Here is a 24,121-nt window from a genome sequence, read left to right as displayed (position 1 = left end):
CAGTTCCCTCATTTGAGAACAGTCTGTACGGGGCCTGTCAGACCCCATATTCTGTACTCTGTGGACTCCAGCAGGGGAGAAAGCAAAGCCTTACTCTCAGAGAGCTCACCCCTCAGAGGGTGAGGGGTGCTTGGGGGGCTCAGCTGGTTAAGTGTCCCACTTCGGCTCAGGTCATGATCTCGTGGTTCATGAGTTCAAGCCCCAAGTTGGGCTCTGTGCAGACAGCTTAGAGCCTGGAGCCTGCTTTGGATTCTGTGTCTCCCTCTCTCTCTCTGCCCCTCCCATGTTCATCCTCTGTCTTTCAAAAATAAATAAACATCAAAAAAAAATTAAATTAAGCACACTGGAGCAAATCACATGGCCCCTCTGGGCTTCTGTATCTTAAAAAAATTATATATATAATGTATATATATTATATACATATATATGTATATACACACACACACACACACACACACACACACACACACACACACACACACACACAATGGAACATTACTTAGCCACCAAAAAGAAATCAAGGGGTGCCTGGGTGGCTCAGTCAGTTAAGTGTTTAAGTGTTTGACTCTCGATTTTGGCTTGGGTCATGATCTCACAGTCATGAGATCGAGCCCCACATTGGATTCTTCACTGAGCACGGAGCCTGCTTAAGATTCTCTCTCTCTCTCTCTCTCTCTCTCTCTCTCTCTCTTTCTCTTTCTCTTTCTCTTTCTCCCTCTCCCTCTCCCTCTCCCTCTCCCTCCCTCCCTCTCCCCACTCTGCCTCTCTCCTCTGCTTACGCCCTCTCTCGCTTTCTAAAAAAAAATGAAATCTTGCCATTTGCAGTGATGTGGATGGAGCTAGTGTGTATTATGCTAAGTGAAGTAATAGAGAAAGACACATACCATATGATTTCACTTACATGTGGAACTTAAGAAACAAAACAGATGAACATGTGGGAAAAAGGAAAAAAGGAAAAAAGAGAGAGGGAAACAAACCATAAGAGACTCTTCACAATAGAGAGCAAACTGAGGACTGATGGAGGGAGGGAGATGGGGACTGGGCTAGATGGATGATGGTCATTAAGGAGGACACTTGTTACGATGAGCACTGACTGTTGTCTGTCAGCGATGAATCACTGCATTCTACTTCTGAAACCAATATTGCACCGTACGTTAACTAATTAGAATTTAAATTAAAAATTTAAAAAACCCAAACAGAAGATGTCTAGATTGGGAACCCAGAAGCCGACCCTAGGACGAGGCTCCAGGTACAAGGAGCTGATTCAGGAGGAAAGGAACCCCTGGCAGGCAGTGTGGGGAGCAGGAAGGAAGGGAAACAGCCAATAGACTATGTGAGACAGTCAGACATTGCTGCCTGCGACCGAAGCTTTGTCCTGCTGGGAGGCTGGGTGCTGGTGTAAAACACACCCCTCAGATGGGTTCCTCTGAGGTACCAGGTGGCTGGGGCTCTTATGCACCGCCTCCCCATCAGTCATTGGTTGAGGGCTGCTCCCAGGCCATTTCCAGTCTACTCAGCAAGATGCAAAGGACTCTAGAGACCAGAGAAAGCCCTCAGGCCACAAGACACAGATCTGACAATTCAAAGGAGTGGTCTTGGCACGTGGTAAAGGCTGGGGGGGTGGGGAGTGGGGGGGGGGAGTGTGGAGTACATTAACATATTAGCGGAGGCACTGGAGTGGTTTCGAATGGGGCTGGCTTTTTCTGTGCATAATGGTGACTCTTCCTCAGTTAATATAGTTGGAAGAACAGGACCAAGACAGGCACAATTTTAATGTTCCTGCAATTATATTTTGGAATAGAACAGGATGATTGATACCAGGTTTCATGGCTTTTGTGTTTCAAAACATTCCACTGAAGTCTGCATTTTGAATTATTTTGTGAAATGACATTTACATGATGTAGAACGGAACAATGAATTCTTAAAAAGTAGGGACGAGTAACACAGAGAACAAAGGCTAGTAAGCATAAATTTTCACTTTGTGGACTTCCTTGTCATCGCATTCCCTCTGTTTGTTGTAGTAATAGAAAGTATTGTCCCTTCTCTGAAGTTTCTTCACGTATCCGGTCTCTGGCCAGCGATCTACCTGCACAACAGAAACCGGAAGACAAACACTGGGACGCTGGTTTTATTTTGATACAGTATTTTACTGTCAAATAGTTAGCAGTATACTTCACCTCCAAGAGTTAAAGCATAAAGTTAAATCTAAAAATATTGATTTCTCAAGACAGTATTATACACACCTCAGACACATCATAAGTTGCATCCCTTTACTGCAAAACAACTAATTGGGTGCTTCTCTCTAGATCCCAATTTCTAGATTTAAATTTCTACTCAGTGGCCAAGATGAAACATTCAAAATACTCTAAACTTTATTTTTCTTAGGTTTACAAGTTATCTCAGACAGTACTACGTCCCGACTTCTAAAAGTAATGCCTGAGGAGGAGATTAGGCTCAGGCTCCACTCTGGTGCTGGACATTGACAGCACAGCAATGTCAAATGGAAGCAGCCAGATTCTTGGTACCGCAGGGTGCATATGCATTCCTCACGTCCACCTCACAAGTTCAGCTTGAAACCCATTTTTTAATAGAAATTTGAGGTCATGATTTTGATTTTCACCTATCTTTTCTTACCGCCCCTCCCCCCTATTCTTTCTCAGATGCCATATTGCCTTGCTTACTTTATCATTTGGCTTGACCTAATTGGGACATCTTTCTCCGCTTCCTCTCCAAATTCATGTTCTGCTTTCTCGATCGGGTCAGTGCATTGCGGTCATTGTTTGTATGTTTCTTCCGGATTCTGTAAGATCTACTCTATCGTTGTCAAAACCTGATTATTCAGGCGTTGTGGTTTAGATTATCAAACCCTCTTCTTCACCGCAGTCTCTACAGGCAGCTCATCACTTCTCATTGGCCCCACCCATAAGTCACATGTTTCCATTGGAATAGGAAAACATCATGAATACAAAGGAATGCCTGCCTTTATTTTCTAGTAGTGCATCTTCATTTTCTTCTGTTGTCTCATTTATTTAAGAATTAGCAAAAATAGGTAGCAGCAGAGCTGATAAACCTTGGCGGGCTTTCTGACATACAGTATAGGAAAAAAATCAATGCTTCCTATTACTAGGTAAAGCTTGTTTTTCATAGCCTCCATTGTCCCCAGCAGAGAAAGGAGGGTGTTCTCAAGACGTCATTATAACTCACTTCCTCTTGGGGCCAGGAGCAGGTTATGTTTCACTTACTAGGTTCCCCAAAACCATCTCATTCAGTTAAGAAATAGCCACTGTATATGAGATGAGCCTCCAAACAGCTGTGCTGGTTCTGTGCTCATCAACCTCTAGTCATTTTAAATACTCCTTTGGTATTTTATAATTTTTTCTTCTTGGCCTTGATGATTCCCATTCAGCCTGGGAAAGCTTCACTTTTGTGACTAGAACAGAGTGGCATGGTCCTCAGGACTAGCTAGGGAGGTCAATAAGCTCTAATAGCGTATGTGTCCCAAAAGGACATGTGCTTCAGGTGAGGAAAGAGAACTCTGCTCAAATTCTTCAGACCTCCGTATGCTGGTAGAGACATGCCAATCGAGGCAAGCCTTCAGTTACCATCCTGTCCGACCTTCAAGGTCTTCTGCAAATGTCTCTAGGGACATGGAACCATTTTGGAGGATTGTCCCCCAAAGGAAGCGATTTTGTCTTCCTCGAAATTCTTGTGCTTCCTTTTTAAAGGTATGCATATTCTGACTTGCAGAAAGTTTGACTGTTCTTGTCATTTTTAATCTTCGACTCCAAGATTATAAGAATAATAAAAGCCATAATTCATTAAACACTTAGCATTCATTCACTCAACAAATTATTAAGCCCTACAATGTCAGGCACTTCAAACACATGATTTCATTTAATACCTGCGACTGTTTTCTAAAGAGGGCCCTGCCGTCACCATTCTACTGTTGAGCTCAGCCAAGTTAAGAACCTTGTTCAGGATTACCCAGCTTATGAGACATAGAGCCCGGATGCAGACCCTGGACAGATAGATTCCAAATCTGGTTCTCTTCCTACTAGCCGACTCCATTTCTTAAGGTCGGGTACTCACTTCTATTGTTATTTCCTAAAGCAGCTGGCACAGAAACGTGCACGTGGTAGTGACATGCTGTGCCAGAACATGCCACTTTGGCATCTGATTGTTTTGAGTTAAAGTCACAACCGGTGCACGAAGGACACTCTGAGTCTCCTCTCTGTCCCTCTGAAAGCAGGAAATAAATCTCCCGTGTGAAAGCTACCCTCCCTGCACCCGGAGGTAGACAGGCCTCCTTATCCCCACAGACAGAGAATTCAGGGCCAACAGGGCAATGTAAACAAATTCGGCTTAGTTTCCCCACTAATCAGTACTCAAGCCCGTTACTTTGTCTTGTTAGTTCCCCAAGCATTTATCAATTCTTTGTCTTAAAAGGTATATAAACAGCCTGCTTTGGTCACTTTTGGGGTCTCGTATCTCTGGGGCCCTCATATGTATGAAATTAGATGAAATTTATTTTTTCTCCTGTTAATCTGTCTTGTGTCAATTTAATGATTAGACCGGCGAAAAGAACAAAGAGGATCCGGGTGAAATGTTCTCCTTCCCGACAGTTTGTATGCAATAAATATATACTAAAGTGAAATGCAAGACCTCTTCAAAATTGGCAAGTAACACAGTGAATAGGTGTGTTCTTCCCTACATCACACATCCCCCTCTCACTTTGTGGGACTTCCCCTTCAAGGATGTTCTTTGTGTTCTCTTAAATCTGATTTTATCCCAATCACAACATTATTGAGGTGGGAATGTGATGCACAACCAAAGTCAGGAGTCAAATAGTTTTTTTGTCACCTATAATCTCCATAATAAACAGAATCTAGCCTCTTCATAACTCGTGGTAAAAACAAAACAAAACAAAACGAAAAACCCTGAAACAAATAATAATTACACAACAAACTGAATATCTGGTAATAGAATTACCTGAGTAAGGGGGAAAGACTCTAGTTTTGTGGATTACAGAAATGATTCATTTAGCGGAGCATGGTTGCTCAATAAGAGGTAGAAAGTTCTTTTTTTTTTTTTTTTTTTTTAATTTTTTTTTTTTCAACGTTTTATTTATTTTTGGGACAGAGAGAGACAGAGCATGAACGGGGGAGGGACAGAGAGAGAGGGAGACACAGAATCGGAAACAGGCTCCAGGCTCTGAGCCATCAGCCCAGAGCCTGACGCGGGGCTCGAACTCACGGACCGTGAGATCGTGACCTGGCTGAAGTCGGACGCTTAACCGACTGCGCCACCCAGGCGCCCCTAGAGGTAGAAAGTTCTTAATGTTCATGCTGAGGGACCACCTCTGCCTCCAGTCTGACTGAAAATCCTCCTCTGGGCCTCAATCTCCTCATCAGTAAAATGAGAGAATTGGAGTAGGCCTCCCTTTTAGTTATTCTCTGGTTCTTTGTTTGATTTTAATACTTTTCACTAAATATGTAGAATTCAGGTTTAGCTAGAAATCTTACCATAGAAACTTGTTTCACTTGTTTATATTCAGTTTCATCCCGATATCCTGCTTGTTGAAACCTGTACAGATTTTCTATCTCTTCTGACCATTTTTTGGCACGACTTACTGATTTTGGTTTCGCGTCAGAACTAGCCATGGCTACAGAAGTCTTATTAGCAATTATTTCTGAAAGATGTTTAAAACAACATTAACAGAGCATAACCGTGACAACTTTGAAAGTCCCTTTAAGAATGAACAAAAGTAGAATTTTTTTTAAAAAAAACTGGAAAGTGGAGAATCCCACTAGGTATATTAAATTCTAAGCATTCAGTTCTAAGATTGAGAAGGATTCATGCTCTACTTTGGAAATAAAATAAATCCCGAAAGATACATAGAGAACTGCTTTTGTTTCTTCATCAAATAAAACCGCATTCAGAGTGTGATGTCCTAAAGGCTCTATACTAATTCAGGTGTTCTAGGCAATAGTTTACAACATTTCTGAAGTCACACTCTCATTTTTAACTACTCAGTAGGTTGTCAAAATATCTCACCACTGTTCCATTTGATTATATTCGAAACTGAATCTCCCACTTTTTCTTTCTCCTGAAAAGGGAAGGTAAGATCAATCTTCTTACTGTCTTCTTATTCTTCTTGCGGGGAAGCAGTGGTTTCCTCTTTTTTGCATGTCTTCACTACTTGGAGACATCCCAGTCACTCTAGTCCATTCGCTCAGGTGGTCACTGGGCCCCTGCTCCTGCGACAGCCTGATGTGAAAAGACAGACGAATACAAAGTCCGTGAAAGCTGTATGACTAGGATACTGAGATCATTGATTTTACAACAAAATAAGCAGTCACCAATAGCTTTTGAGGTTCAAACATTCAACTCTAGTGCATGTAATTGGCTATTCACCAAACTTCTATAGTCAGTTTTTCAAAGACATAGTCTTTTCTTTTTAATTTTTTTTAAGTTTATATATTTTTGAGAGAGAGAGTGAGCAGGGAGGGGCAGAGAGAGAGGGAGACACAGAATCTGAAGCAGGCTTGAACTCAAGAACTGTGGGGCTTGAACTCAAGAACTGTGAGATCGTGACCTGAACCGAAGTCGGACGCTTAACCAACTGAGCCACCCAGGCGCCCCAAGACATAATCTTCTTTAAAATTTTTTTAAAATGTTTATTTATTTTTGAGAGAGAGACAGAGCATGAGAGGGGGAGGGGCAGAGAGAATGAGGGACACACAGAATCTGAAGCAGGCTCCAGGTTCCGAGCTGTTGGCACAAAGCCTGAGGTGGGTCTTGAACTCACGAACCATGAGATCATGACCTGAGCTGAAGTCAGACGCTTAACCGACTGAGCCACCCAGGCGGCCCTTTCAAAGACATAATCTTGCATTTGTTTTCCCAGTGTCATCTTATTACCAAAATGCATCAGTTAACTGAAATAAAGTGCCCAGAATTTCCACCAGGATTCCTTGAATTCATTCTTCTATTAAAATGTTTCCATTGGCTGAAATACATTCAGATTGGACCTCATAAAGTAGGTGCCATTCTTATTTTTTGAACTTTTTCAATTGCAATGACAAATACTCACTGCAGTAGTTCCCCCTTACCTGTGGCTTCGCTCTCTGCAGTCAAACGGTCTGGAAGCAGAGGGTCCTCATTCTGACGCAATGTCAGATCAGTGGTAGCCTAGCGCTACATCCCAATGCCTGTGTCGTTCACCTTGCTTCATCTCATTATATAGGCAGTTTATCTTACATTATCACAAAAAAGAGTACAGGAAAATATATTTTGACAGGCCACATTCACATGCTTTTTTAAAAGTATTTTTTAATGTGTATTTTTATTTTTGAGAGAGAGAGACAGAATGTGAGTGGGGCAGGGGCAGAGAGAGAGGGAGACACAGAATCTGAAGCAGGCTCCAGGCTCTGAGCTGTCAGCACAGAGCCCAACGTGAGGCTAGAACTCACAAACTGCGAGATCATGACCTGGGCTGAAGTCGGATACTTAACCGACTGAGCCACCCAGGCGTCCCTCACATAACTTTTTAAAATATATTGTAATAATTGTTCGACTTTATTATTGTTATTAATCTCTTACCGTGCCTAGTTTACAAATTGAACTGTATCACAGATGTGTATGTACAGGAAAATAACAGAATATACAAGGTTTGGTATTATCTTTGGTTTCCAGCATCCACTGGGGCGTCTGGGAATGTATCTCCCAGATACCTGAATAACGGGGTGGGGAACTACTGTGTGTTGACAAAGTCAAGAAATACATTAAAGTCCAAAAAAAGAAAAGTCAAAATAATCATCACATCAATTAGAAGTGTCCATCCTTAACATCGGTGAGTATCATCCTAAGCATGAGTTGGAAGAACAGACTTTAAAAGTTTTATGAAAAAGAGTCTTATGGTAAATGTTCTTACAAGTATAACAAATTTAGCTCAGCCTGGATTCAACAGGGAGGGGAAAGTAGGAAATGGAAGTAAACTTGATGGAATCACTGAATTTCAGATAAGTATTTCCTCAATGTGAAAGATGTGGCCTAAAAAGTTCCTCCTACTTAATAAAAATAGATTAATGGAGACTGTTAGGAGGCTAAGAGTCATTTGCTTGAACTCTGTATGTCAATCATACACAAGTACCAACTGATTCTTCTATGAAAAATAAGCGAGTTTGTCCAATGCTTCTTCCTCCCTCCTGTAGATTCTTGTTGCATTCTTACTTAATATTCTAAAAGTTATGGCATTTACATTCTGTCGCGAAACCAGAATTCTCACAGTTGTTTGGGCTTAGTTCCAGATTTAAAGGAATTAAAATGAAGTCCTTTGAGTTACACAGTTCACTCTGATGAAAGTAGCACCCACCCAAATGGATATATCAGGAGTCTTGTTTGGTTTTCTCCCAGCGTGCATTACCAACATGCCGAGACCAGAGAAAATTAAGGGATTGTTAATACTGGACTTTTAAAAAACTTAGCCCTTCTTTATTCATTAGGTTTAGGTTCATGATGTATTTTAAGTCAATACTTCGCTATGTTATTGTATGAATTTATGTAAAATTTGGAATGCCCCACAAAACAGTGTGACATATTTCAAGAAAACATTTGCCCTTTGTTTCCATTCATTGTAATGGGAGGCTCACTGTTTTTTGCTGCACAATACACTAGATGTGACCAACAGTGAGTTGGACAGATGTGATACAGCCTGATAATCCATTAATATATATGACTAGGTATAATCTTTTTTTCATACCAAAATGACACGAAGAAACAAAAGGAGAAAAGGTACAAATTCACCGTATAAAAATACTTTCACAATTAGCCATGTTTGTTACATGAATTTAGTGGCTGTATATTATACTGCTTTTACAGATGAAGCACATTTTCTAAACGTTGTGGCACAATCATACTTTGTTTTACCCCAAGGCATTCTAGCTTTACGCTTGGCTTTTTGATACATTACAAAACACTTTTATTTACTCATATTCATTCAAAAAATAGTTTCTTGAATGTCATCTATGTAATCTTTTGTCACTTTCAAACAAAGCAATCATGTCAACTGTAAACAGAAAAATGCTTTCAATAGAAGAGGAGAAAATATGCTGCAGTTGGTTGTACTGGAGAAGTAACCTTCCCCCACCCCCACCCCAGTAGAAATATGCATCTTCTAGACATATTAGGCATTTCAAAACTTTGTTTTCCCACAGTAGCCAAAGGGAACATAAATGCATTTTCAGCATAATAGAAACCCCAGTGGCTCCTGAAACCATACTATCTAGTGGTGGTGCAAATCCCTCCTCTACCTTTTTGTCTCTCTTACTACTTTCTACTTATTAAAAAAACAGAATGAAACTAAAATTGGGAAAGATCAACTTACAATTTTTCGATTAAATATTTCAGTAATCCTTGGAAGTTCAGTGGTAATATTAATTCCGCTAGCAACATTCAACACTTTGAAATTTAGAGGTTTACTTCGCTGAGAATTGTGGCAAAAAAAAAAAATACTATAAAATAGATTTGATCTTCATAATACTAAGTTGTAGTTACAGAAACAGGAAATGGCAATGCCTGACTTTCTAGTTTTGTAAAAATTGAATTTTATTAGACAGTATTAAGGTTTATACCTGTATTTTAAAAAAAATCAGCTATATCAAATCCTGGATGATCTAAGGTTCTAATCTAATAGTAGAAGCCTTTGATGTACCAACCATCTTAAGCTCTCTTCTATTTTTTTTAAATATATGAAATCTATTGTCAAATTGGTTTCCATACAACACCCAGTGCTCATCCCAAAAGGTGCCCTCCTCAATACCCATCCCCCACCCTCCCTTCCCTCCCACCCCCCATCTACCCTCAGTTTGTTCTCAGTGTCTCTTATGCTTTAGCTCTCTCCCACTCTAACCTCTCTCTTTTTTTTTTTTTTTTTCCCATCCCCTCCCCCATGGGTTCCTGTTAAGTTTCTCAGGATCCACATAAGAGTGAAAACATATGGTATCTGTCTTTCTCCGTATGACTTATTTCACTTAGCGTAACACTCTCCAGTTCCATCCATGTTGCTACAAAGGGCCAGATTTCATTCTTTCTCATTGCCACGTAGTATTCCATTGTGTATATAAACCACAATTTCTTTATCCATTCATCAGTTGATGGACATTTAGGCTTAAGCTCTCTTCTAAGCAAAAGTCCTTTTCACTTCCTATTTTTGCTCTGAAAAGTGCTTTTTCTGTTTAGCGGTATTAAAACCCCAAGAGCATTAGCATCCCAAATCTTCCATTTCTTTCCCTACTTTAATTTTTTCTGCTCTTAGACGCACCGTCATAGGGCAAAGGAGCCAATCAATAAACACCCCTAGGCTTGTTTCTGGAACCTTAAAAAGGTCTCATTAGAAGGTCTCTGACGGGGCGCCTGGGTGGCTCAGTCAATTAAGTGTCTGACCCTAGCTCAGGTCATGATCTTGCTGTCCGTGAGCTCGAGCCCTACCTCGGGCTCTGTGCTGACCACTCAGAGCGTGGAGCCTGCTTCGGATTCTGTCTCCTTCTCTCTCTGCCTCTCCCCTGTTCACACTGTCTCTCTCTCAAAAATAAACGTTAAAAAGAATTTAGAAGGTTTCTGACGTCAGTTATGCCTCCCTTCCCTCCACTTTGGGGGGGGGGGTGGTCAGCTGAAAAAACTGGTTTCCCAAAAATGCCTTTGCAGTCTATGGTCTAGGCGGGCTAATCTGCATTTGTTCAGCGTAAAGCCACTCCTTTTGGGTCCCCCCCAGCTGACCTGCCTTCTCCAGCCTCTCAAACCTTTCTTCTGCCAGAAATCACCAATTTTGTATGTAAGGTAAATGTGCTACATAAGGCTGAGACGGAGAAAGAATTCTGGAAACAGGAGGTCAAATGGCTGGTCCGCAGAACTCTGAAAGGAGACCCCAGAATAGCAGCTCCTCAAGCCCCAGAAAACGCGGGTCGGCCTGGAAGCTACTGGAAAATAAGATTCTGACACTCAAGAAATCTCAAAGATCATTGCTGTAAGGGACAATACAGACGCCAGCAGCACAAATCTCAGCCACCACAGGGCATGCCAGAGCGGAAGGGGCGGGGCCGAGGCTTCCGGGGCGGGGCCGGACGGGAGGAGCGGAGGGGGCGGGCCCTTCGGGACGGGTCCCCCCCCCCCCCCCCCCCCCCCCCAACCTCCCCCGCGCTGGGTAAGGCTCTCCGTGGTTACCCTCGCTTACCGACCTGGAGAGGCCGAGGCACCCCTCCCGGGAGCTCGCAGGAGAGCGCGGAGGTGCTCAGGATCCGCGGGCTGGTCAGCGAGAGGCCAACTGTCGGGGCCTCGGCGACCCTCGCGTCTCCTAGCAACGCGGAGCGCCGAGCTCCGGCCCCGCCCCCTGCGAGCGGGCCCTTGGGCGCAGGTGCGAGGGCTGGGCTGCGGGCCCAGTTCGGAGAGTCACGGTTGACCCCAGGGTGCGAGGCTTGCAAAGGCTGAATCCCAGGCAGAGGTAAGGAGCCGAATGTGTTCTTTGCCTCTGCAGCCCCAGACGGAATTCCGTTGGCGGTTTTGGTTCCTGATAGTAGATATGTCCTGTCTGTCTCATGCTTCTTTTCATTTTGTTGAAATTAAATGAACTAACCAATTCACAGGGTAGAGCATGGTGCCTGACAATTAGTAAACCTACAAAAAACAACACCCGTAACTTAGAAGATTTTTCTGTATCATTACCTTTATTCGTTTATTTAAAATACTGTCGATTTGCCTATAACTCCCAAATTTATTTCCTCAGCCCGGATCTCTTTTTGAATTCCAGACCTGTATACCCAGCCTATATTCAACATGCACTTGGTTATCCAAGACTCCCCTCCCCGTCCCCGTCTTTAAGCACCCCATCCGCAACCTGCCCCTTCCACAGTTTTCCTCCTTCAGTAAATGGGTCCCAGAGTCCACTCTTTGCCTTGCCTTCTTTATCCGTCATTGTTGGCTTTTCTGTTCCCAGCGAGTCCAAGCCACCACCGTTTTCCCCCTACTCTGGTTATTGCCATAGTCCCCAATAGGTCTCTCTTGTCTCCCCTCGTCTCTGCCCAAAGCAACAATCAGTGCAGTCCGTTTAAAACATCATTCAGATTGTGTCCTGCAGTGGCTCCCCATCTTGCAAAGTAAAACCCGGCAAAACCTTACAAGATTCTCTCTTCCCTTGCTCTGGAGCCCTGGAGCACTCCACTCCAGCCATGCTGACCTGGCAGTTCCTAGCCTAGCTTCCACACTGAGGCGTTAGTTGTGGCTTTTGCCTCTGCCTGGAATGGTCTTGCTCCATTTATCCCCTTGGCTGACTTCCTCTTCTTGAAGTTTTCCCAGCCCCATCTCTCTAGCTCACTCCTCCCATCATGCTCTCTATACCCCTTATTATGCCCTAGTGTTTCTTTTGTCCACAGCACTTATCACCACCTCATATACTGTTTAATTGCTTTATTTCTTAATTTTATTGTTTATCTTCTGCAAGAATGTGATTTCCAGAAAGACAGATCTTGTTAACCAAACTGACTGAACTTCAGGTTCCTTAACTGTAAAGTGAAGACAAAACTGTACCTGTCTGATAGGGTAGTTTTGAGGATGACACAAGAAATATAAACCATTTAGGACAGCACCTGGGACTATATAGATGATAGATAATGATTTCCACTCGAACGTATACTGCATTGCTACATAGGTTTGTCTCTGCTTTGCTCACTGCGGTCTCTTTAATGTTCGGAATAGTCACCGGCACACAGTAGCTGGTCGGGGACTGTTTGTTGAGTGAATAAATGATTCCACACCATTGGAGTATTGTGGCAACGTCCTATGGGGATGCCCTGCCCCAGACTGCCTGAGTGCTCTTTCTAACTCAAATTGCTTTCACACTCAGAATCCCCTGGAGGGTGTGTTAAAATAGATTGCTGGAGAGTTCTAATTCAGCATATCTGGGCTACAGTAGAGATTTTGCATTTTTTTAAAGTTTCTTTAATGTTTATTTTTGAGAGAGACAGAGACAGAACTTGAGCGGGAGAGGGGCAGCAGAGAGAGAGGGAGACACAGAATCCGAAGCAGTCTCCAGGCTCTGAGCTGTCAGCACAGAGCCTGATGCGGGGCTCAAACCCACGGACCGGGAGATCATGACCTGAGCCGAAGTCGGACGCCCAACCAACTGAGCCACCCAGGTGCCCTGAGATTTTGCATTTTTTAAAACAACTTTAAGTAGGCTCCACCCCCAGCCTGGGACTTGAATTCACAACCCTGGGATCAACTGAGCCAGCCAGGAGCCCCATGATTTTACATTTCTAACAGGTTCCCAAATACTGTTGGTGATGCTCTCCCAGGGTCCACACTTGTTCTGATCTCACCTGTGACTCTCTTGTTTCAAACCACCCAGGCTTCTCACGGCCACTCAAATTACACTCTTTGGTTTGGTCTGGTCCCTTCTTACCCAGTTTAGCCTTGACTTCCCCTGTTAAGTCCCTATTATTTTATCCCTTTTGCCCCTAGTGCTTTGGTTAAAAGGAACTATTTGCAATTCCCAGACTGAATAAAAAGCTCATTGCTGAAGAACAGACTTCAGCTGTTCTCGGGCCTGGAAGCTGAACTCAGGGTCACCTTGTTTGATAAGCTTTTCCGTAGCAAATTCCTTTCCATAATTGAGCTCTTCTACTTGATGTCCACACCACATTCTGAGCACACTTCCATTAAAGCGCTTGTGAAACTTCTTGCATTTATTTCCATGAGCTTCTACTTCTCCCAGACTGTAAGCTCTTGTTCCATGGCTCATTCCTTTATGTACATCCGGTTCCAGCACAATGCCTGGCACTTAGTGGATGCTCAGTAGATAATAATAAAAGTTAATATTTATTGAGTACCTACCATTTTCCAGGACTTTTCAGTGGACTTCCTTCCTTCCTTCCTTCTTCCCTCCCCTCTCTCTCTCCCTTTCTTTTCTTTCCTTTCCTTTCTTTCTCTCCTTCCTTCTTTTTTCTTAGTTGAATAATAACACTTTTTAATCGATCAGAGGGTTGAGAGTAGGAGGAATGACGAAGAGCTACTGGTGGTAGAGAGAGATATGCAACTAATGCAGAATACACATACATTGTGATTTTTCAAAGCCACCTTCTTGCTATGTGAGTTAGCCATGTAGTGTCTTCCTAACTCCTCCAGAGAAGGGATATCCTTGCTAATCTTGTTCACTTTGTCCACATTCTCCCATACATTCTCCAAACATTTTTAAAACAAGTCCATTGAGCTATGGTTGAAATGCAATAAATAGCACATATTAACCAGCATATAATTTGGTAAGTTTTGACATATGCATACACCTGTTGTTTCCTGTGCCCCCAACCAACTGCTGATTTGCTTTCTGTCACTTTCGATCACTTCACATTTTCCATAATTTTACATAAATGGTATAGTACAATATGATCTCAGACTTCCAGCTTCCAGAACTATGAGACAATTAAATTTCCATTGTTTAAGTCACCCAGTCTGTGGAATTTGTTATAGCAGCCCTAACACATAAATACACTTCTTTAAAAAACATATTTCATGGCATACTTCCTAGTGTGACACTATTTCTTCTAAAATAGTAGTACAGAATATAGTGAATTTATAAGCCAGTTTATTTATATTGACAACAGCTTATAAAATAAGAAAAATATATCTGCTAGTGGTTGCCCAGCAAAGACTTACACTTACCTCAAGAACTCCCTTTTTGGTATTTAATATACAGTTGGTAGCTGTCTTCAGTCCTTTTGAGATGAGACAAACCAGGGCTTAGAAGTCCAAAGAGCTTGGGATTGCAGAAAGATTCCCAAGTGGGGAGTGAGGAAACAGAGCAGTAGCTGATGCTGTTGACTGCATTTCAGTTTTCTCTACTAGCAGCTACAGGAGGCATTTCTCTTGGGATGCAGTATCCAGCAAATTTGGCTTCTCCTGAAAATTTGTTTATTTTGACCTGAGGATATTATAGCCTAGTAAGTGATTGTGGCTCCCTCTGGAAGAGCCGAATAATTGGCTGACTTCTCCCAAGAGTACACGTGTGCACGTCTGTGGTCTGTGCTTACCCATCTTCATTATTTCCTAAGCTATCTTCTCCCTTCATCCTGACTCTATTTCCCTTTGTGCTTTCATACTGTATCCATCATGGAAAGAAGGGAGGATACATAAGTGGATAGAGAAGAATACGAATACTATCTTGGCCTGCCTTGCCAGGAGTTCCAAATTCTGGCTGAGGTAGACACGCCAGATTCTCCAGGTACCAGTCTCACTGCAGAACTTGGTGTTAGGTGTAGACAGCTTAGTCCTCCTTTATTCAAAGACAAACCATCTTATACCAAATCAAAGGTGTTGGCAACAGCATACTAGGGGAATGCTTTACTCAAATGAGTGATTCTGATGTCATACCATTCCCACTCACCCTTCTTTCTCTTCCTCCCCTTCTTTTACTTCCTCTTATGAGAATTGGAATAGAACTTTGAGGACCAGGGTGCAGGGAAATGCTGATATTGTCTGAGGTTGGCATTCTGATTCCTGATTCCACTGTTTAAAATTCATCGTTCTTGGATTTTTCCCCATATTACTTTGTGTGTCTGTGGAAGCATTTGTTTACCATATTTTGCAAAGTTGTTGTCTCCAAATGGGTTGAAAACGTACCTGAAGCCACGTCTTAGTAGTCGATGTAAACACTGCAACTCTTATAACGATGGTATGCACAAAGCAAGACCTCAAGAGTGTTCAAGGTGTTTGTTTGTATTAATATCAAGGTGTTTAAAGCAGATTTGCTAGGAAGGGGCCTGATAAATGGCCCATTCGCCATTCGGTGATTCTTAATCCTTTAACAAACCTTTTCATAAAGTTGTTTTGGTGGTTAAAAAATCCCAGAACTTTCCCCCCTTAAGACCTATCCTTTTTCACCCACCACTTCTTTTTCGTTTATGTATCCTTCGAACTTCTAAAAGTGTAGCTCAAAAGGGTGGTGGGCTGGTGGCGGGGGTGCGGGGCTTGGGGGGAAGGAGAGCAGAAGGCCAACCCATAAGCTATCCTTGGGATTTTTACTTACCTACCCTAAGATCACGCATCTGAGTTGTGATCATCAGGGTTTACTCACTCAGTTTGTAGATTATAAATGGAAGCGGGAACTAACAGTTATTGAATCTACCATGGGTCACATACAATTTTTTCCTCATACAATTTTCATGTTATCCCCCAAGGTAGAAACTGGGAAGATGACGGAAAGAAGGAACTGAGCTCGGCTTTCAGGCTCTCAGACAAGCAGGGGGTGGAACGCAGTCGGATTTCAAAGAGAAGCTTTACACCCCTCTTCGTGTCTTTGCCTCCTTGGGTGGAGCACCTGCTACGGGTGTTCACTTTCCCTTCGCGCTATCGTTCCTGCACAGACAACGGGCACTCTGCACCAGAAAGTCACCCGTGTTGAGTCAAAGTTCCCGGCAGCGCCACCCTCTTCGCGCCGCACCCTAGATCCTAGCCGGCCGCCCCAGCCCTAGGCACTGCAGCCGTCCCAGCCCAGCGTCGGGCAGCTCCAATATTTAACTCCGCGGGTCGCTGGCCGCAGACTCTCCCCTGAGGCTCTTCGGCACCGCCCCTACCACCGCACGGCTCCTCGGATTGGACGTGGCTGCGCCCGGCCGGCCAATGGCTTGGCGGCGGCAGGTTCCCGGAAGTGGCGGCGCGGCCCGGGAAGACCTCAGTTTCCGCAGGCTGAGTCGGGGCCGATTCCGCTGGCTTCGCGGGCGCTATGAGTTGCTTCCAGGGACAGATGGCCGAGTACCCAACCGTCTCCATAGACCGCTTCGACAGGGAGAACCTGAAGGCCCGCGCCTACTTCCTGTCTCACTGCCACAAGGGTGAGAGAGCGTGGCTCGCCGCCCGTCCCCGGGGACGCGGGCTGCCAGGGTTGGGGCGCCGCGGGGAAGCCGCCCGGAGCGGGTGGGGGCTCCAGCCAGGGAGTGCAGGCTTCGGGAGGCCAGGGCCGAGACTAGCAAGTGCACCTTGTCCCAGCCTGGCTCTTCAACTTCTCTGAGGCTTTATTTTCTCATCTGTACAACGGGTTGCGCCTTGACCCGGGCCAGTTTGACCAGGCATAACTCTTAGGTTCTCGTGGTAGTTCTCCTAGCAGCTCATAGTCAGAGGTCAGCGAGGATTACTCACTTCTTCCTCCACATCTTCGCTACCGTGTTATAAAGAAGACAAGTTTCAGATGAAATTCCGCCTTACCCCGCAAACACTTACCATCAGGCAGGTGCATTCACTCACAAACATCCTGTCTGTGAGCTCTACAAAGTGCAAGCGGCCCCTCCTTTTAGACGTTCTTGCCACATCCAGTATAAAGGATTCGTGTAAGGCGAGGCAACCAGAATACTAAGATTGCACAGTTGCGCACGGTTAGGGATTAAGCCTCAGTGTCACCCCTAATGATACAGCCTGGAGATTAGAGGCTTCAGGAGAGGCGAGGTGTCTCTAAAACATCCGGGCCAATCTCCAGAGCTGGAGTAGCAGTAATTTCACAACCATTGTCCATTTTTAACATCTCGTGTGCTGAAGTTAGTGTTGTGGGGAAATGCCTCAGCTTTCTTGCTCGAACCTACCAATTATCACATTAATGAGGAGAATCTGGACTTGCTCTCTCCCTTTGCAAAATAGCACTGTGAGCCTCTTTGAGGGTCTTTCTGCTTATTCTCCAGAGTAATGCTTTTGTTTTTGGTTTGTTTCTCATTGTGAATCGACTGCTGGGTGGGGGTACCTCTGTTTTACCCTGATAACCATGACTGAAGTGTGGCTTAGGGGCTTGCCCTTTATGTTACGAATAGTGAGTTTGAAGAAAGAATCCATCTAAAGGAATCTGAAGTCACGATCATTCGATCATTCGTTTGTATGTTAAACAAGAAACTGACTTTTTATTATTGAGCAGTTTATAATAACTTTTCCTGTTCTCTAATCATATGTGTGTCTTTTTACTCAATCAGAACGTTAAACTCATCAAGGGCAAGAACTTCTGCTTTCAGAAATTTCCCATGTTGCTTACTGGTGGTCTTCTAACCTTTCTGAGACATAGATTTCTTTGGATGTGCTGTGGACTGAATTGTGTGTCCCCCCCTCCCCAGTTTCATATGTTGAAGCCCTAAACCCCCATGTGACTATATTTGGCGATGGGGCTTTTAGGGGACAATGCAAGTGAAATGAGGTTGTAAGGGCGGGGTCCTAATTTGTTAAGATTGATGGCCTTATAAAAACAGGAAGAGAGGTTTCTCTCTTTCTACACACACACACACACACACACACACACACACTCTCACAATGAGGAAAGGTTGTGTGAGCACACAGCAAGAAGGTGGCAAGCCAGGAGGAGTGTCTCCCCAGAAACCAACCTTGGAATTGAGCCTCCGGAGCTGTAGGAAGTTTCTGTGCTTTAAGCCGCCTTGTCTATGGTATTTTGTTGTGTCAATCTGAGCAGACTAATACAGAATATCTGACAAATGCTATGGATTTTGGAAGAAAAAAATCACATAGATACATTAACATCCCATATTTGATACAACATCAGATCCCACAGACCACTCGATGCCTGTTTGTGGACCACCAGGCATCCAGTGTTGTGCTCAGGGTGGGCTTTACTAAGCCTCAGGAAGTTGCGGAGGACAAGAGGGGACCCACGGCCTGAAATAGTGGGCCAGGGTGGGAGAAGACCCCTCTAGGGAACAATTTGTGATGACTTAATCTGGTCCAGGAAAAGGGGAGAGGAGACCCTGGGTGCAGGCCTAGCACAAAGTAAACTGGCCCAGTTCTCTAGGCTGCCAGTTAGGAAGGGGGCTGGAGTGGTCCTCGGCCGTCTTGATTAAAACAGCTTGTTTTGAATAATAGTCATTCACGATAGCCGCACTTTCTGGTTCTTGGAGCAAAGCTTTTTATAAGCAAAAGGAATGTATGGAATTAAACACTTATAGTAAACACAAAAGGGAGAGAAGGATAGAGAAGAACAGAGGAGAGTTAAGACATCAAATCGGGTACTCACAAAATCCAACCTTCTGGCTGGGGAAGGCCCTCGGTGAACAGCCTCGTTGGAGTCCCAGTTGAGGTTCCTGGGCGGAGCGTTCTCCACTCTGGTGAGGCTTCCAACTAGCTCTCCCGCCAGGGCAGTACATACGCCACCCGTGTGTGATCTCCGCTTAGTCCCGAGTGAGCTGGTTTTTCTGTTTCTCTTATCGTATCTCACAACCTCAGGAGCCTGGGCGTCTGCATGTTTCTCTGTCCTCCCTGACCTATTCCAGATAGATCTGGTCTGCCTCAAGGAGGTGAGGCAAGTTAATCCACCTTGGCATCAGGAACAGAAAGGCCAGTTCTGATCCCTAGGCCAGATGCAGAGCACAAGCCAACTAAGCCCCCCACGATTGCGTATGTGTGGTTCTGGGCAGAAATGCATGACAGGTCACACAAAACCCCTTCTATAGAGCACAGCTATAGAGTGCTGCCGGCTGATTTAGTTGAGGAGTAAGGAGCTGAGTCCCGATTCAGCCTCTTTTGGCCATGGCACAAATTCTTGGGAAATCCCAACGGCAAGTCCTGCCCTGGGACGCCCCCATAGGCCCTAAAAGCCTGGGGCCAGGAGTGATCTGAGGACATTCACCCTCCGAGGGGGCAGGTGAACCGTCCTGTGCAGGCACATGTCCTGTCAAGGTCTGCCACGTGGGGTGTGGTGACTGCCTTGTTTTCTCTGGAGTTCATGTAATTTGATGAGGGTGTGTGTGTGTGTGCGTGGTGGTAATTAGAATAATTGGGATTGGTTTGATTAACTAAATTGAGAAGGTGTGATCATTGCTATCTAGCAATCCTTCCCATGCTGCAGATTCAGAATGCATTAGAATGCACTGTATGTTTAATGTACTGTTTGGTTTAAATGTTATCTTTCTTTAAAGGCCGTCTCTCTGTATCTGTTCATTTGGACAGCTGTGGAGCAGGCCTGTGTGAATGGAAATACACCACCTTTCGGCCCAGTAGTCACAGCAGGCTAAGAAGAGAATGAAATTCTTCTTTTTTTCTCCCTTTTTAAAAGTTTACTTATTTATTTTGAGAAAGAACGAGAGGGTGAGTTGAGGCGGGTAGAGAGAGAGGGCAAGAGAGAGAATCCCAAGCAGACTCCACGCGCAGCGCAGAGCCCGACGTGGGGCTCGATGTCATGACTGTGGGAAATCAAGAGTCAGACGCTTAACTGACTGAGCCACCCAGACACCCCTGAGAAGGGAATGGAACTCTTCTGATGCTGGCGTAAGCCTGGAAGAGTTCCTGGAGGAATCTGTGGAAGCAAGTTCGAATTTCCAGACAGACTAACTTAAGTGGCCAGAATGGAATGGGTCACAGATAATGTGGCCCGAAGGATGACTGGATTGAAATGAAAGAAGAATGTCAAGTTTGGAAGCAGTTCTGAAGTGAGAGGCGGGTCACTCATTCTTCTGTGGCTACTCGGAGTGATTTAGACTTAGTCCTAAGATGCAGGAGATCGTTCTCCATTTACATGGTGGCCAGAGATGCTCAGCTCTTAGTGGTTCCTGGCCTGTGTTCAGATGCCCTCTTCAGCTGCGGAAGAAAGAGCCAATGGCCCACATGAATCTGAATCCGTTCTCTTATAAAAGTGGACCTCTCGTGTATCTTCTCGTAAAAGGAACTTAAAAAGAGCAGCCAACTGTTTGCTTGGTCTAAGGAATCCTCTCAAAAAAATGTGCTTATGATTTTTGATTTTTTTGTTTTTAGATCACATGAAAGGATTAAGAGCCCCTACCTTGAAAAGAAGGTTGGAGTGCAGGTAATTTATTTTGCTACTTGTATGTGTGTGTGTGTGTGTGTGTGTGTGTGTGTGTTTTAAAATTTATTTCCTTATTTTGAGGGAGAGAGAGAGAGCATGGGTGTGCAGGGGAGGGGCAGAGACAGAGAGGGGGAGAGAGGATCCCAAGCAGGCTCCGAGCTGGCAGCAGTACAGCCCGATGTGGGGCTCGAACTTACAAACCGAGAGTTATTGACCTGAGCTAAAGTCAAGAGTTGGACACATAATTGACTGAGCTACCCAGGTGCCCTGTATGTGTTTTTTAAAGTAAACATCTTAATTGAGCTATAGCTTCCCACGCAGAAAAGTACTTACACCATAAGGGTACAATCTGATGAACTTCTACAGGTGAACACACTTGTGAAGCTTCCACTCGGGTCAAGAAATAGAACAGGACCAGTGTCCCAGAACAGAGCTCCGTCCCTCTTCCCAGTCAGTCCTCCTTTCCCAGAGACAACCTGTAGTCTGACTTTTTGTCATCAGGGCTTAGCTTTGGCTGTTTTTGACCTTTTCGGAAATGGAATCATTTCCTCCTCTATTTGTTTTCTTTCACTTAACATGACACTTGTGGGATTCATCATGCTATTGGGTGTGCAGCAATAATGTGTTCATTTTTATTTCTCCGACTGTGTGTACACTTGTGTGTATAACTAGTTGTCCTCTTGTGAAGAAAATCACTTGTTTTTGGATTTTAAAGCTAAACTACCACATTATTTTCCTGTAGGCATTGCCTAAATGTCAATAACAAATCTCAAGATAGGTCTTGGAAAAGGCCTTGTTGACTTGTTAACTTCTGAACCGGTGGGTGTCAGTCTTCTCTGTGAACTGGTATCTGTAGTCTGCCTTCTTGAGAATGATAGCTAATGTGTGTTGATTCCAGGCACTGGGAATTTATTAGTCCAGCAGTTTCTTTGAGTGCCTGTGATGAGTCAGGCACTGTACTGGGTGCTGCGGATATAATAGTGACGACTATTAAATTATTAAATTAATTGCCCAAGGTCATGCAGCCAGTAAGTGGCAGGACCCGGATTTCAACCAGATCTGCCTGATTTTATGGCCTGTGTCTTAGCTATCTATTGCTGCGTAATGAATTACCCCAAACAACTAATCATATATTCTGTGGGTCAGGAACTCTGACGGAGTGCAGTGGGGGTTGCTGGTTTCTGCCTGGCAGGGTGTCCTATGGGGGCTGCCATTATCCGGAGGCTTGTTCATTCAGTGTCTGACACCCAGGCTGAGAAGAACCAGGCAGCTGGGGCTTTGGGGCATCTCTGTCACTAGCAAAGATCTTCAGCATGGTGGTTTCAAGATAGCTGAACTTCGTAAAGAGAGACTTAGGGCTTAAAAAGTGTATGCGCCCAGGGAAAGTTAGCAGGTAGCCATGTTGCCCAGAAGACGTAGCCTCCAACGTCCGTGCAACCTTCCTTCATCACGTTCTGTCGGTTACAAAGGCAGGTTGAAGGGGAGGTTAAAACAGACCCCTCCTGTCAGTGGAGGGATTTCCATTTTGGAAAAAAGACCATGTACGGTTGAGATATGTATTAGTGTGGCCATCTTTGGAAAATATGGTCTACCGCAGACTATATTTTTCACCTCTGAGCTTTGCTTTCGAATTTTTAAAGTTTATTATGCAATTGATTTTTGCTCACTAAGAAACAGGCTTATATGAAGTTAAACACAGAAGCCTTCTGTTCCCCACAGCCGTTTCCATTCTTGAGAGGTAGCTTCATTTGATGGGATCTTGCCGGACATATCTGATCATGTACCTTTCACCGAAGAGTGATGGGGAACGGCTTTTGAAGAGGTCGGAGGGCACCGTAGTTTCTCATTTGCTGCTTCCCTGTTGTCCCTTTGCACTTTTTTTTTTTAAACTTCTGAAATAGTTTAATTTAGGGATGACTACTGGTACATTTGGTAATTGGGAGGAATTTCACTTAGTAAGTACATAATGCATGCATAATTAATTTACTTTGTGTTTGCATGCTGGGTTAAGGATCTTAGTTCTCATGCATTTGTGTTCATTAAAATGTTTCATGTTTATTAAAATTTAAAAGAATAGTCTTTTGATTTATTCTTTGGCCATGCACATTCGTTTTATTTTATTTTACTTTATTTTATTATTTTTACTTTATTTTTTTAACTTACATCCAAGTTAGTTAGCATATAGTGCAACAATGATTTCAGGAGTAGATTCCTTAGTGCCCCTTAACCATTTAGCCCATCCCCCCTGCAACAACCCCTCCAGTAACCCTGTTTGTTCTCCATATTTAAGAGTCTGTTTTGTCCTCCTCCCTGTTTTTATGTTGTTTTTGCTTCCTTTCGCTTGTGTTCATCTGTTCTGTGTCTTAAAGTCCTCATATGAGTGAAGTCATATGATATTTGTCTTTCTCTGACTGACTAATTTCGCTTAGCATAATACCCTCCAGTTCCATCCATGTAGTTGCAAATGGCAAGATTTCATTCTTTTTGATTGCTGAGTAATACTCCATTGTATATATATACCACATTTTCTTTATCCATTCATCCCTGGATGGACATTTGGGCTCTTTCCATACTTTGGCTATTGTTGATAGTGCTGCTATAAACATGGGTGTGTGTGTGCCCCTTTGAAACAGCATCCCTGTATCCCTTGGATAAATACCTAGTAGTGCCATTGCTGAGTCATAGGGTAGTTCTATTTTTAGCTTTTTGAGGAACCTCCATACTGTTTTCCAGAGTGGCCGCACCAGCTTGCGTTCCCACCAGCTGTGCAAAAGAGATCCTCTTTCTCCGCATCCTCGCCAACCTCTGTTGTTGCCTGAGTTGTGAATGTTAGCCATTCTGACGGGTGTGAGGTGGTATCTCATTGTGGTTTTGATTTGTATTTCCCTGATGATGAGTGCTGTGGAGCATTTTTTCATGCGTCAGTTGGCCATCTGGATGTCTTCTTTGGAGAAATGTCTATTCATGTCTTTCGCCCATTCCTTCACTGGATTATTTGTTTTTGGGGTGTTGAGTTTGATAAGTTCTTTATAGATTTTGGATACTAACCCTTTATCTGATATGTCATTTGCAAATATCTTCTCCCATTCTGTCAGTTGCCTTTTAGTTTTGGTGATTGTTTCCTTTGCTGTGCAGAAGATTTTTATTTTGATGAGGTCCCAATAGTTCATTTTTACTTTTGTTTTCCTTGCCTCTGGAGATGTGTTGAGTCAGAAGTTGCTGTGGCCAAGGTCAAAGAGGTTTTTGCCTGCTTTCTCCTTGAGGATTTTGATGGCTTCCTGTCTTACATTGAGG

At 43.8% G+C, this 24,121-nt stretch overlaps 2 protein-coding genes across 13 annotated transcripts in view; one reads left to right on the top strand and one right to left on the bottom strand.

Annotated features, from left to right (window-relative positions):
- DCLRE1C (DNA cross-link repair 1C) overlaps positions 1 to 24,121 on the top strand; it is a 90,268-nt gene that overhangs the window by 32,307 nt on the left and 33,840 nt on the right. For 2 of the 9 annotated variants that reach the window (XM_042944956.1, XM_042944948.1), the window contains exons 1-2: positions 11,370 to 11,497; positions 16,224 to 16,877. In XM_042944956.1, the coding sequence (XP_042800890.1) occupies positions 16,666 to 16,877 (212 nt within the window). In that variant the 5' untranslated portion in view covers positions 11,370 to 11,497; positions 16,224 to 16,665. Of the gene's footprint in view, positions 1 to 11,369; positions 11,498 to 13,146; positions 13,188 to 16,223; positions 16,878 to 20,775; positions 20,828 to 24,121 lie in introns of those variants that run through there. The other 7 variants (XM_042944953.1, XM_042944951.1, XM_042944950.1 and 4 more) reach the window with 7 other exon arrangements.
- On the bottom strand, positions 1,766 to 11,332 carry MEIG1 (meiosis/spermiogenesis associated 1). 4 transcript variants are annotated; one of them, XM_042944978.1, is made up of 4 exons: positions 11,235 to 11,332; positions 6,139 to 6,267; positions 5,523 to 5,689; positions 1,766 to 2,086 (listed from the first exon to the last, which is right to left on the bottom strand). In XM_042944978.1, the coding sequence occupies exons 3-4, from the start codon at positions 5,658 to 5,660 to the stop codon at positions 1,958 to 1,960; spliced, it is 267 nt and encodes an 88-aa protein (XP_042800912.1). In that variant the 5' UTR covers positions 5,661 to 5,689; positions 6,139 to 6,267; positions 11,235 to 11,332; the 3' UTR covers positions 1,766 to 1,957. The 4 variants fall into 4 exon arrangements, with proteins under 4 accessions (XP_042800912.1, XP_042800908.1, XP_042800910.1 ...); XM_042944974.1 differs by having other exon boundaries at positions 6,055 to 6,267; positions 11,235 to 11,331; XM_042944976.1 differs by having other exon boundaries at positions 6,055 to 6,267; positions 11,231 to 11,322.

Source organism: Panthera leo, chromosome B4, assembly GCF_018350215.1.
Source record: "Panthera leo isolate Ple1 chromosome B4, P.leo_Ple1_pat1.1, whole genome shotgun sequence".
In the NCBI taxonomy this organism is placed as follows: Eukaryota; Metazoa; Chordata; class Mammalia; order Carnivora; family Felidae; genus Panthera; species Panthera leo.
The sequence above is the reverse complement of the archived record's forward strand: the minus strand, read 5'-3'. Positions and strand labels throughout refer to the sequence as shown.

Coding starts and splice junctions, on each gene's coding strand:
- MEIG1 (XM_042944978.1), bottom strand. CDS start 5,660: ATGGCTAGTTCTGACGCGAAACCAAAATCAGTAAGTCGTGCCAAAAAA. Junction 2,087..5,522: donor AAGTGAAACAAGTTTCTATG/GTAAGATTTCTA, acceptor TCTGTTGTGCAG/GTAGATCGCTGGCCAGAGAC.